At 41.6% G+C, this 14,446-nt stretch overlaps 1 protein-coding gene across 2 annotated transcripts in view; it reads right to left on the bottom strand.

Annotated features, from left to right (window-relative positions):
• NFX1 (nuclear transcription factor, X-box binding 1) overlaps positions 1-14,446 on the bottom strand; it is a 179,897-nt gene that overhangs the window by 133,335 nt on the left and 32,116 nt on the right. For both annotated transcript variants that reach the window (XM_040353504.1, XM_040353503.1), the window contains exons 4-6: positions 5,053-5,130; positions 4,862-4,967; positions 3,032-3,103 (exon numbers count right to left, since the gene is read on the bottom strand). In XM_040353504.1, the coding sequence (XP_040209438.1) occupies positions 3,032-3,103; positions 4,862-4,967; positions 5,053-5,130 (256 nt within the window). The remainder of the gene's footprint in view (positions 1-3,031; positions 3,104-4,861; positions 4,968-5,052; positions 5,131-14,446) is intronic.

The following is a 14,446-nucleotide window of genomic DNA, read 5'->3' on the forward strand; positions in this document are numbered from 1 at the left end:
TAAGAAATAAGGGAAACTCAAATGATTGGTTCCACAACCATTTAATAGGTCCTTCAGTTTATAGTCGCATATAAAAACATTATAGCAATGCGATAAGTTGTGCAACCATAAAATGTCCATACACAAATGCAAGCAAAATCCAGCAGGAGCTACAGAGTATAAAGGAAGCGAGGCGTCTCCAAGTGTAGCAATATGTTGCACCTTCAGAAAATGTAACCATATTACACTTAGAAGCGCCTCTCTTCTCATTTAGACTCTGCTGTGACATGACGCTACTTGTATATCAAGTCAAAATGTTTTAAAAAAAAAATAAAAAAATTAGCTTGTCTTACAAAAATGCTCTCAAACCAAGGTTTTACTGAAAATAACACACATGGGTTGGACTTTCCTTTGACCAACCTCACCTGCTATGCAACTATATAACTTGAGTCCAAGTGGTGCTTTTTTTTTTTTAAACGTTATCGATTTTGTTTAGTTTTATTTCACTTAATTTATGTAGGTGAATGTAAAATATAGGGCCTCTTTTGGGGTTGTCCCTACAATGATCTATGTGCTCTTGTATTAAACATCTAATAAAAGAAAGAAAAAAAAAAGGGGGGGTGGGGGGACCCATTCTTGCTGGTAGTTAGAATCTGTATATGCAAACAAAATGAAGGTTTCCCATTTAGAATAATAAGCTGTCAGATTGGCAAATATTCCCAAATTGGGTCTCTTTTATGGCCTGCTGCCATTTTTCTACTCAAGGGAGGAATAAAGCACTTCAAGCTATGTGCAGAAAGATCACAAGGATTATAAAACAGTTTAGAAGGTTTCACTTTCATTTTTACTGCTTGCCTTTCCTCCTCACACTAAGAGCCTGATACAGATGCATTTCTCTTCAAACAATCATACAATTTGTAGTGTACAAAGATTTGCAAAACAATGTTATAAAAGGACTATTCCTGAACTTTATCTCGTGGTTACTGTGAAATTGTGTGAATGCATCAATGCAGTGCATGTCATCTCGGCTTGCAGAGCTCTTTGATTCATTGTAAGAGTTCACCAAAAATGTAAATATTGCAGAATATACAGCCTCATGCTACATAACTCCCATGTCATGCTGAATAAACAAAATTATTAATGTAATCTTAAAATAGTAAACCACCTTTAGTCATTCGAGTGGAACAGAGGAACACCAGCATTAGATGAAACTATATGAACCAAAAGGTGCACAGAGACTAAACTTGGAGTCAATAATTGCTGGTGAGTGAGGGCACATAGGAGGGGAGCACGGTACTCTTACCTGCTTTGTGAAGAATTACAGCACCATTTGCACTTTATTTCAAGGACTTGATTTATTCACGTTTGGATTGGACTTAAAATAGCACAACTGTATATATTGTCATTATTTCAAGTATTGTTTGCATATGAACGCAACATTTTATATATGCGAGGACAGCACTGGGATTTTCATACTGACAATTTAGAAGAGAGTAATTGTAAGTTTTAGCAGCAGTCACTATACTAGATATTTAGGTTACACACCTATTAAGATTTTTGGGATTGTTTGGGAGACTTTTACGATTCTCATCTTGAACTACAGAATTCCTATGCATATTGGCAGACATCAATGCAACAGACAAACTTAGATGCTTCTAAGATGCCACCACAACTGAAATGCAGTGCCTCAGGCAATACCTGGTTAAAGAACACAAGGGTTTTGCCTGGTGGTTAAAGCAGAGTTCCACCCCCCAAAAAAAAAAAAAAAAAAAAAAAGGAACTTGCGCTTTTCGGAATCCTCACCCATTGTGGCGTTACATTCGCCACCTTTCGGGGGGCAGGAGGGAGGAAATACCTGTGTCAAAGTCACTATTAACGGCCAGTGGAAAAATATTAGAAACCAGATCCAAACTGCCAATGCTCACATTCCAGATCATCCCTGCCCAATCTACAGACTTATTTACAGAGTGAACCTGCACAAACCGTGTCTCAGGCTTCTCCAAAGTAAAGGCAAAGGGCATAAAAAAAAAAAAAAGGCACCTTCAGAAGAGAAGGTGCCTGTCCTCCTAGGACACCAGCAAAAAAAAAAAAAAAAAAACACATTATGGGAGTGAATTTACTTACAATTCAAATAAACTTCAAGTGCATCAAACTTTTCACAGAATTGACAGCACATGTTAATTACATTTCCATATTACTCATTACACTGTCATATGTCACCGCCAAGATGCCAAGAGAAACAAAGGCACATACACTCCATATGGTCATTAAGTTGGAGAAGCGCAAATGAAATTACTATGAAAACATATTTGACATGCTGAATTAAAGCAGTACAGCTTTACTGTTATTGCAACAGTGAAAAAAGATTTATTAATCATCTCCAATGGAGGGTGCAGATAGCAAACAAAGCAGCATTTTTTGGCATTATTAGTAGTAGTGGTGGTCTCAGATGCTATAGCTATGCTGATAATCCATGTGGTCAAATCAAGAAAACGGTATAGATCAGTAATAGCATCAAGTGACAAGTATTTCGGATTGATCTCTGCAACACATAAAATCGAACAGACTACATGAAATTGAGCTACCAAGTAAAACCTTAATAAAACACAAAGCACCAACAACTAATTTCAGACAACAATCACTTGCCAGCAAGAAGAATTGATTTTACTGTGCAGTAAAACATACTAACTTTCTGGGAAGGAGTGAGCTTTTAGCACAAAATACCTGAGCAAAGGATTCTTGTGACATACTGCAGCATGGTTATATCATTGTTACCGTGATCAGCAGATCGAAGGTGCCATTCGTAACTCCTAAACTGGCTGTGCAAGTTCTCTGCCATACTAATTTTGGGGAAGAGCAGCCAAAGCCATTTATCAATCCCTCACTGGGAACTTTTGAAGAGCCACATGAGGTTTAAATTGGTTGTTTCTATAACAATCTTAGTAAACTTGTGCTGCAAATTCTAAAGCCTCAAACAAAAACCATAAGCCCACAGGCAAATGATCCTGATGAGTCAACATTTCCTTCATCAAACATGGGCTGGCACACTTACCTGGTTCTACCACATTCACAGGCTTTTGTCACAAAAGCAGGACAGGAGGGGCAAGGTCCCGGATGACAGAGGCTGAATGAAAACAATAAAAAGGTTACACAATTAAAAATATAGGTTATACAATAGTTGGTTATTTATATGATAAGTGCCTCTAGTGAAATGCAATTAAATCTTCCAATATTAAAAAGAACCTGTTGGGACATAAACCTTCAAACTGCAATTGCAGTTAGGGTTGCCACCTCATCCCTTTAAAAAGGAACACATCTGAATTACACAGATTCTGAGGCTAATTTAATGCAGATAAGGCACCAAGTGAGTTTAATTACCACCTTAATCAGCCACAGAACCTGTGTAATTCAGATGTGTTCCTTTTTAAAGGGATGAGGTGGCAACCCTAATTGCAGTTGTCATCTGGTTTTTCAAAATGCAACCTTCATGTTTGATATAAACTTAACCATACTCCACAATGATATGCACATTCTTCCAGGTTAGTAGACCAAGTAGTGGATGAAGAAGGATAAAAATGACAGCATAAGAGCCCACACCTTCAAAAACAAGCTTGCTGTATGCAAACTGACCATTCACCCTCTGAACAGAATCAAAAATTAGATTATAAAAGCCCACCTTGCAAATAATTCTCTACCATGTTTCTATTGTTGTTCACATTGGCAGAACACACACACACAAACACACACACACACACAAACACCAGCAGTATATTCTAGACATGTATACCAAATCGACTTTTAAATTGGCAAAGCAGGATGATTTCTTAAACCACTGTAAACCTTCAAGCACTGTACATATTAATTCATGCACCCTGGGTGCATTCAGGGCAATGCACCCCCACGTATGTCACATTGGGAGCAGCGGCCGTGTCAGTGCAAACTGACAGCGATGGGACTGCCAGCACGGGGGATGGATACAACACTGCGCTGTTAAATACGCCTACCGCATCCGAGAAAGATCGCCTGCCAACTGTCTACTCCAGGAATGTAGACTGCCTACAAGGCTGGAACGCCGACACTGGTTACTGCCTAGAGGGACAATCTTGAAGTGATGCAGAGTTAACAGTGGCAGACAAAAAAGGGAAGGGCTTTCACTGCTTACCCACCCCCATCCTGCCCCATATACCAATTTACAGAACTCATTCTATTATTGTCCCTCAATGCAACGCAAATAAGGAAGCAGATGAACTACAACATCTCCCCTGCCCATTCACAAAACATTGCATTGTGGGACAATAATTTGAAGTCTGCAGGACATGGTAGCACACCATTACAGGTAACCAATGGTTTTGGTGCTGTATCCCCCCGTCCAAAAAAAAAAAAAAAAAAAAACACTTACAAGTATAACCTAAATGGTTTAACACCTTTTTAACAAAACACATACTTTGCCTAGGACAATACTTGCAAATACGCTCACAAAGAGGCAAGATAAACATTCTTACATGCATAAACACACTTTTCACCCAAAAGGGGAAGGCCCGCTTTAAGTCTCTCTCCCCCTACTCTGCCACAACTGGCATATCATTTTTATTTGAAGACTGTGGGACCATTCACAAAGCGCAGCGAAGCTCACACATGTGTAGTGAATAGTCGACTGCACACAGTTGAGATGCTGGCGCCGGGAACCTGAAGGCTAGTGAAGAACTAGCCTGGGTGAGGACGGCATTGGTTCCTGGGACAGGCAAGTGTCCTTTAATTAAAAGTTAGGGGCTACAAGGATTTGTAGCTGTGACTTTTATTTATTTATTTTGAGCGCGAAGAACTGCTTTAAGACAATAGCTTGAAATCAGTATGACACATAAAAACACACAGCAGGTCTTACATGTTGCAGATGTGAGGACAATCAAGGCCAGAGCGTTTCTTTCCACAGAGCTCCCCACAGCTATGGGGAATTTCATTTCTATTCCATTCAGGGTGATTTACTTTACCTGAAGCAGACAGAATAGATTATTATACAAGTAAAACACAATTACAAGTCACCATACTCAATCAGGGGATAAAACACACACTTACCACAAAAACAGATATAAATACTTGGAGCCCGAGAAGAGACATTTTGACAAGCAGGGCATCTCCAGCCACTATTCCCATCTGCAGTGCAAAAAAAACAAAATCGAAAAATTATTCTGGAGGCTTGTGTACATACAGTGGGTAAAGGAATCGGTCACGCCCCCCCTTCGAAGCACAGTAAAGTCTATTAAAAAAGTGGAAGGTATTTGGTACAACACAGACCCTCTGAACCAAGACGTCGCTCCAAACTGGATATAAATAATAAATATAAAAAAAAAGGCAGGGGGAAATTTGTCAGGTTACAAAGAGGTCTACAGCAATTGGGACAAGAAGTATTGGCGGACATGGAATCCCTGGGTCTTTTGCAAACCGTTTCTGGGCCAACTCATGATAAGGGCCATCAGCTGGATGCCATATTTTGTTCTAAGAATCTGATATGTAATACTCTTTCAAAACAGGTGATTTGGTCCGACCACTTTTTCTTGTCAGCCAATCTTAACTATGAAATACCAAAAGGTAATCCCCCTGACCCACCAATGGCAGTAACAACCTTATAGGAAGTTACATGACATCAAAACCCCGGCATTTACAGAAGCTTTTTATTCATGTGTAAATATCGATCCCGAGGATGTAGATCTGGGCTCCTTTGAAAAGAGTCTTTCTGCCCTCGAAGCCAAATTAGACGTGTGGGAACTTAAATTAAATAAAATTTTGGACATTGTTGCTCCTTTAACAATGTCTAAAAATCGCCACAGGGCTGGCAAAAACCAACCCTGGTACAGCCACTCCTTGTCTATTATTAAAAGGAAATGTCGGGCACTAGAACGCCATTGGTATAAGACCAAAAACTCGACTGACAAGAGGCAGTATAGAATTCAATGCCGAGCTTATACACAGGCCTTAAAACGGCAAAAAAGGTCCCATTATGGTAATCTTATTGATAACGCCGATAACGGTGCTTCGGCACTTTTTAATAGTTAAAACCTTATTCTCCCCTACGCAGAGCCAGGTGAATATACCCCATTCGCAGGCTCTGTGCGACAATCTACTTAATACTTTTGTTACTAAAGTAGCCGACATACGCTTAGGCATAGGACAACTAACTCCCTTGGAATATCCCAAATCCTCATCCGACCCCCTGTAACTCTTAGGGACTGACTCACAGAAACCAATCACTTGCCCCCCCAAACCAAATTCCTCAGTGCCCAATTCCCTGTCGTCCTTTAGTAAGGTCAGCCGGGAACATCTTCTAAAATCTATGGCAAAAATTAAGGCCTCCTACTTCTATGGTGACATTTGTCCAGCCTGGCTCTTGAAGAATGCAGAGCTGGCTGTGAACGACCTCCTGATACTTGTCAATCTTTCTCTAACCCATGGCGTGTTTCCGGCTCGCTGGAAACATGCCATTATCACACCAATTTTAAAAAAAACCAACTTGGACCCTGGCTGTCTTTCTAATTACAGACCCATTTCTGCTATAGGTTTCCTGGCTAAACTGGTGGAATACGAAATTTTTCTCCAACTTCAATCGTACTCGGAGACAACAGGTCTGTTCCACGACTCGCAGTGCGGTTTCCGCCCGGGCCGTGGGATTGAGCTCACGATTCTTTCCACCAAAGAGAAGCTGCTCGGAGTCAGGGATGCGGGGGGAGCGGCTGCCTTGGTGCTCCTTGACCTCTCCGCGGCCTTTGACACCGTGGACCACGCTATGTTGATTGCCAGGCTTCGGGACGAGTTTCACATTACCGGCTCCGCTTCACATTGGCTTTCAGACTCTCTCACCCACAGGACCTTTCAGGTTAAAACCGGTCCTTTCCTATCTGCCATCAGCACCCTGAGTTGTGGGGTGCCTCAGGGCTCTGCCCTGTCACCATGGCTGTTTAATGTGCATCTTCGGCCGCTTGCGAGTCTGCTGGACACCCATGCAGTGTTTAATCGGTTGTACGCAGACGATGTCCAGTTGGTCGTTGACAGCCTATCCAACCCTGCTCCTGGCCTGCAGCTTGCTTCCTGTCTATTAGACATCAAACAATGGATGGATCGCAATTCCCTTAGTCTAAATGCTAAAAAGACAGAAATTCTCATCTGTGGACGTATTGATCCAGCTGTCTTTTTGGGAAACTGGCCCACGAGCCTTGGGTCGTGTCCGGTTCCAGTGAATCAAGTCCGCGTCCTGGGGACAATTTTTGACTGTAATCTGAATTGGATACCCCAAGTCAATCAATGTATCCACAATGCACTGTATTACATCAGGTGTTTGAGAAAGGTCAAAAATTTGTTTTCTCAGTACCACCGGAAAGTCTTGGTTCAATCTCTCGTCAACTCCCGGATTGACTTCAACAATATTGTGTATTTGGGTATGCCTCTAAAGTGGCTGAGGAAAATCCAGCTAGTCCGGAACCAGGCCGCTAGACTAATCTCCGGCTTAAAATAGGCGGGAGCATATTACCCCTACCCTGCGATCACTGCACTGGCTCACTGTGGTAGATCGCATTGAGTTTAAGGCTCTCTGTCTCGCCTATCGCGCTTATCATGGGACGGGCCCACAATACCTGAATTCCTTGATAACGCGATACACCCCTGCACGAGGACTTAGATCACTTACAGCTGGTCTCGTCACTTGTCCATCTGCTCGCCTGCTTACCTTCGGGGGTAGACGCTTTTCTGTGAGAGCAACGGCCCTATGGAATAGTCTCCCTGTTTCTATCCGGTCTCTCCCCTCCATTATGGCCTTTCGTAAAAGGATAAAAACGTGTTTTTTTTGAGGGAAAAGCAGGCTGAGTCACGTTAGTTTTCCCTGTTGTTCCTTGGTAGTTTGCTTTTTTTGTGCTCTCCTTTTTTCTTTTCCTGACTTGATTTATCTATTTACAGGTATGTCTTCTGCGCTTAGACGCTTCCCTGACGGGTCAGTATTTGGCGCATTACAAATCCAATAAATCAATCAACTCTGAAGCAGTTGTGGGAATTTATGAGAGAGAGTTATCATTTTGTGCATGTGACAATATGATCACAAAATCTCCACACATGTGGCATGGGGGGGCCATGTAATGGTGCTTGCAAGACAAAAAAAAAAAAAAACACACACACCACAAAAACAAACACTCCTCAAGAAAGGCCACATGCAGTCACGACTAAGCATTGGGGGGGAAAATAAATAATAATAAAAAAAAGCGTTATGGTTAGATAATACTATACTTTTAATATTTGACCTGAACACTAAACGATATGTCTGGCGGAAATCAAATGGAGAAAAACATCTAAATAACATTATTCCTACAGTAAAGCATGGAGGTGGTAATATACTGTTATTGGGGTGTTTCTCTGCCGCAGGGACCGGGAGCACTCGTCAGGATAGAAGAAAAATGGACAGGGCAAAACACCATCAAATACTTGTGCAAATCTGCTGCCCTCTGCCAGAAAATCATCAATGGGAAGGTTTACAATGATCCAAAGCACACAACAAAAATTACCCTACAGTTGAAGGGGGAAAAGGTAAAAGTCCTTCCATGGCTTAGTCAGAGCCCAGACTTAAAGTGGTTGTTACCACAGCAATGGAATTCACTGCCAGCACCTTTATTATATCTAGGCATAACACACCATAAGTGTTTTATTAAAATGAAGCTGGTAAATACCTTTTAACAGCCATCTTCAGGCCGGTCACGTGACTCCCAGTTGGTCTCCTACTCCGATCCAAGGCTGCAGCAGGAGGGGCCCTGCTCTCCCTTAGATGTCAGTTGGGGGGGGGGGGGGGGGGGAAGACACGTGGCTGCTCAGCCCCTCCCGCTGTAGCCTTGGAATAGAGTAGTGGATGATGGCTGTAAAAAGGCATTTACAAGCTTTCTTTTAATGATACACTTATACGGTGCGGTATGCCTAGATATAATAGATAGAGGGGCTGGCAGTGACAATTTGTAATATTTTATTTTCTACCAACAGCAGCAGGATGGGGGGCATGGAGACAGAGGAGAGCTGTGAATGACAGAGGAACGTAAACTGACCACGGTGATCAGGGCTCAGCAGCCATGATTATCATGGTCAGTGTACAGTGGAGGGGGACACAGCACCTGGCAGGATCAGCCAGGTTTTTTTTTTTTTTTTTACAGCTTAGACGAAGGGCAGATTAGACAGCAAAACCACTTTTTTTCTTCTTGGGGGGGTATGGTTACATACACTTTAAACTAGAGCTGCACGATTCTGGCCAAAATAAGAATCACAATTTTTGCTTAGAATGAAGATCATGGTTCTCACGGCGTAAAATCGTTTACATTTATACAAAAAAAAAAAAAAAAATGGGCTAACTTTACTGGCTAGTGTTTAATTCATTAGAGTAATTTTTTCCAAAAAAAAAAAGCATTTAAAAAGACTGCTGTGCAACTACAACTGCCATTTTATTCTCTAGGGTCTCTACTAAATAAAAATTATATATATATATATATATATTATATAATTATATATATATATATATATATATATATATATATATATATATATATATATATATATATATATATATATATATATATATATATATATATATATATATATATATATATATATATATATATATATATAGGGTTCTAAGTAAATTTTCGAGCAAAAAAATAATGATTATAAAACTTGAAAAGAGCCGTCAGAAAAAGGTTTGGTGTTTAAGTGGTTAAACTTTCCTAATTTACATACAGAAGTTTTTTTCCTTTGAAGTGATACAATGTTTAGACTTGACTTTCCACTGAATGTTTTTAAAACTTGGCAGGCTGCCCAGATTAGCAGATTGCCCAGACTGACTTTTGGCTGAGAGCAGACAGGAAATTCTTTGCATACCAAGTGCAGAGAGAAAATTATTTTCATGTCAAAGATCGTGAAACCCTGTGTCAAGAATTGCAACGGAAAAAGACGATTGATCGTGCAGCTCTACTTTAAACCCAATTGAAAATATGTGGAATGACTTGAAGACTGCGGTCCACAAACGGTCACCATCAAATTTAACTGAACTCGAGCAGTTCTGCAAGAAAGAGTGGGCAAATATTGCAAAGTCTTGATGTGCAAAGTTAGTAGAGACATATCCCAACAGACTAAAGCAGACATGTCCAAAGTCCAGCCCGTGAGCCATTTGCGGTCCGCGTTTCGGATTGATGTGGCCCACACTTGGAAAATGATACAAAAAAAAAACAAAAAAACACACACACACACGTGGCCCTTCAAGTATATCCATCAGTTGCCCCCAAAGCTCGAGTGTGTCATGTTTTTTTGCTGTCAATATATCCATCTTTTTTAGCCTGACAAATTGTTAGTATGAGCTGGGGCGTGTGCAAAAGTCGTTCTGCCAAAGCCGCTATGAGGCTGACAGCGCGAAGAGCCAATCACAGGCACTGTGACCATTCCCGATCTCTGCAGGGAAATATCACAGTGCCTGTGATTGGTGGTGCTCGGGAAGAGATAGAGATTTTTATTTATATTATATACCATCATATATTGTCATCAATGTTATGAAATAAATAGTATGCTGTTTGCAATAAACTTTTTTTTTTTTTTATGCAAAGCAAAATGGTTGGCTCTGACACATGTTCACTTTGTGAAATCTGGCCCTCTGAAAAAAAGTTTGGACACGCCTGGACTAAAGCCTGTAAATTAAAGCAAAAGGTGGTTCAGCAAATTACTTTGACAAGGGGGTGATCTTTTTTTCAACTCAGCGATAGTTTTTTGAATGTTTTTATTTTTTCTGACATGTTCTTTGAGTACATCATGGGACACAGAGTCAGGCTTATATTTATTACCTGCTGGGATATCCCAGAGCAATGGCCTTGAGGGGGAGGGAGATACTGTGCCAAATAGCCAGACTTTATACGGCAGCACACTGCTGCTCGAACATCCACTTAAAGCGGTAGTTCACCCACAATCCCATGATGTTACCATCGAGACAGGCATTGTAGCGCGAGCTACAGTATGCCTGTCCCGATTTTTTTAACCCCGTACTCACCTCGTAGTCGTCCATCGTAGATTCCGGCTCCCGCGGGGAATGGGCGTGCCTATGGAGAGGGAGGATGATTGACGGCCGGCCCTGGCACGTCACTCTCCCCGAAGACAGCCGGAGTAGGTCTCGGCTCTTCACGGCGCGTGCGCACAGGCTATGCGCACGCGTCGTGAAGACCAAGCCTATTTCGGCTATTTCCGGAGAAGCGTGACGCGCCAGAGCCGGCCGTCAATCATCCTCCGTCTCCAGAGGCACGCCCATTCCCCGGTATCTTCGATGGACGACTACAAGGTGAGTATGGGGGGAAAAAATTCGGGACAGGCATACAGTAGCTCGCGCTACAGTGCCTGATTTAAAGGTAAAAGAAAAAATTTTTTTTTTTTTTACTGTCGATAGGGTGAACCCCCGCTTTAAAAAAAATTTGTGAACGTATGCACTGAAGACCAGGTAGCAGCCTTACAAATCTGAGCCACAGATGGTAAAAAGCCCAGGGAGGTTCCTACACACCTAAAGGGAGAAGCATTATGTTTAGACCGTAGGCTTTTGTCAGAGAAGAAGAAAAAAAAAAAAAAAAACACAACACACACAAAAGTCTGATCCTTGGATCTCCGCAGATATAGGCAAATAAACCTGGACTTCATGGACAACGTCCAAAGAATGCAGTCGCCTCTCTTCCGCCGAACGAGGTCGAGAGAAAAATGAAGGGAAAATTATGTCACAAGTTAAAAGAAAGGCCAACACCACTTTTGGCAAAAAAAGGATGAAACAGGTCGTAACACGTCTCTGTGGTGGTGAAGGATCAAGTACGGATTACCTGAATGAAAGGGCCATCAACTCAGACACCCTTCTAGCCGAGATGATAGCCATCAGAAAGGCTAGCTTGCATGACAGCAAATCTAATGGAATTTCCTTAAAGTGGAGGTTCACCCAAAAAGTACATTTTTACATTAGATTGGGGCTCGTTTTGTCAAGGGGAATCGGGTGATTTAAAATCGAAGCAGTACTTACCGTTTTAGAGAGCGATCTTCTCCGCCGCTTCTGGGTATGGGCTGCGGGACCTGGCGTTCCTATTTGATTGACAGGCTTCCGACAGTCGCATACATCGCGTCACGATTTTCTGAAAGTAGCCGAACGTCGGTGCACAGGCACCGACTTTCGGCTACTTGTGACGCGATGTATGCGACCGTCGGAAGCCTGTCAATCAAATAGGAACGCCAGGTCCCGAAGACCATACCCAGAAGCGGCGGAGACGATCGCTCTCTAAAACGGTAAGTACTGCTTCGATTTAAAAAAAAAAAAAAACACCCGATTCCCTTTGACAAAATGAGCCTCAATCTAATGTTAAAAAAAAAAAAAAATTCGGGTAAACTCCCGCTTTAATAGGTTCAAATGGTTGCTTCTGTAACATAGAAAGCACCAAGTTTAAAGCGGAGTTCCACCAATTTTTGAAAGGTGACCTTAAACTAAAGACCACCTCTCAAAACCTTGTTGGACAGCTGTTCATTTTCTGCACCATGGGCACCAATCTGCTAAGTTCAGCTGCCCAGCACTTGGATGGGCAAGCAAAACCCCTTTATTATTGGGGGGTGTCCCAGTGGGTGGAACAATCGGTCAAGCTAGCTAAAGGCTGGACACCTGTGTGCAGTGACCATACAGTGGTTTTTGGCTAGCTGTGGGTGTTTTGCAAAGTGTTTGTGCACCATGAACGATTGTGCGCCATCGAGTGAGAGAGAGAAAAGGAGAAAGAGGAAGAAAGGAAAGACTTTACAAAACACCCACAGCTAGCCAAAAACTCCATGTGGTCACTGCACACAGGCGTCAAGCCTTTAGCTAGTTTGACTGATTGTTCCACCCACTGGGACACATAATAATAATAATAATAATAATAAATAAAGGGGTTTCACTTTCCCATCCAGGCGCAGGGCCACTTAGAACCCAAGGACCCAATCTGCACCCTTCACAGTGGGTTCCTGTCACTTGGACCTTCAAGGACTGGGTACCCTTTTCATGTTTAGGGTCCACTCCCTTGTACCTTTAACAGCCTGCAGGAAATGCCTTAGCGCTGTAGTGTTCAGGATTTCTACTACATTTATCTAAGCATAAAAGCCTGTGTCAAATGGATCCGATCAGTCAATCCCTTGATTCATTTTGGAACCATTTGTGGGACTAGAGGCCTGGAGCTCAAAACAAACTGTGCCATCCGCCTTGCAGACACTGGTAAATTAAAAAAAAACAATAAAAAAAATAAAAAAATAAAGTACTTCCTGTATAGGAGGGGTTATACAGGGGATCACTTCTTGTCTAAAGACCTTTGATCTACCAAGGTCTATTCGCCTGGAGATGAAGTATAACCCAGCAGGTAATGAATTTTAGCCCAACTCTGTCCCATGATATGAAAAAAAAAAAAAAAAAGTATGCAAAAGCATCTCCAGGAAACTCAAAAGCAAGTCAAAGCAAATTCCTACGACACCTTCCCTATAAAAACAGCAACATCAAAACATAGCCAACAATTATCCAAAGGTATTCCAAATGCAGACATTTCATCCCATCGGAATGTTAAAAATAAAAAATTGTAAAAAAAATTTTAGTTCATTGTAAAACTCCAGCCAACTACAATAAAAAAAAATTTCACTGTGCAATTTAAAACATATTACATGTCCAAGTCAGAGGCAATAGGTGCATCTATGACGACCAATTAATGCTTTAAAAATAAATTTTAAGTTTAGATGGACCTATATGGGCATCAAATACCTTGGCACGTTGATTCCACCTAAATTGGACCAAACCGTCGAGTTGAATTTTCCACCTCTACTGAGTAGAGTGATGCAAGATTATAAAAAATATGTCAATATTGTCTAAATGTTCTTATCTCTTTCAAACTTCACCCATTCATATGCCCCAGAATTCTTTAAACAGACTAATAAAAATTCATTTGGGCCCCCCCAAAAAAAAAGCCCAGAATTCAACGCTGTCTAACGACAATGCCTAAACAATATGGGGGGTAGCGGTACCAGAAATGCAGAAATATTATCAGGTGGCTCATATGGCGCTACTAGTGTAGGCATGCAAGCTCTAAAATATGGCCAAATATTGAGCAATCACAGTGCGAGGTTCCATTGCATCATGCGGTTTGGTGCTTTGGAGACCTGAAAGTTCAGCTCTCAAAAAAAAAGCACCCAACCTTGGGCCTTACCCTGCGTATTTTCCCTCGAATATGTTCCACCACTTATCTGTCAATTCCACCTGAACCCTATTGGGAATCCTCGCGACTACAGGAGGGAATCCTTCAGGAAACTTTCAGACTCACACTTTAGGCTTCATTTCCATGGACGTTTTTACAGCCACTTTTTTGAGCATTTTTTGCAGCTTAAAAACGGCTCTCCATGTTAGTCTATGGCCTCATGCCCACCATGATGTTTTTGAGCT

Source organism: Rana temporaria, chromosome 5, assembly GCF_905171775.1.
Source record: "Rana temporaria chromosome 5, aRanTem1.1, whole genome shotgun sequence".
Lineage (NCBI taxonomy): Eukaryota > Metazoa > Chordata > Amphibia > Anura > Ranidae > Rana > Rana temporaria.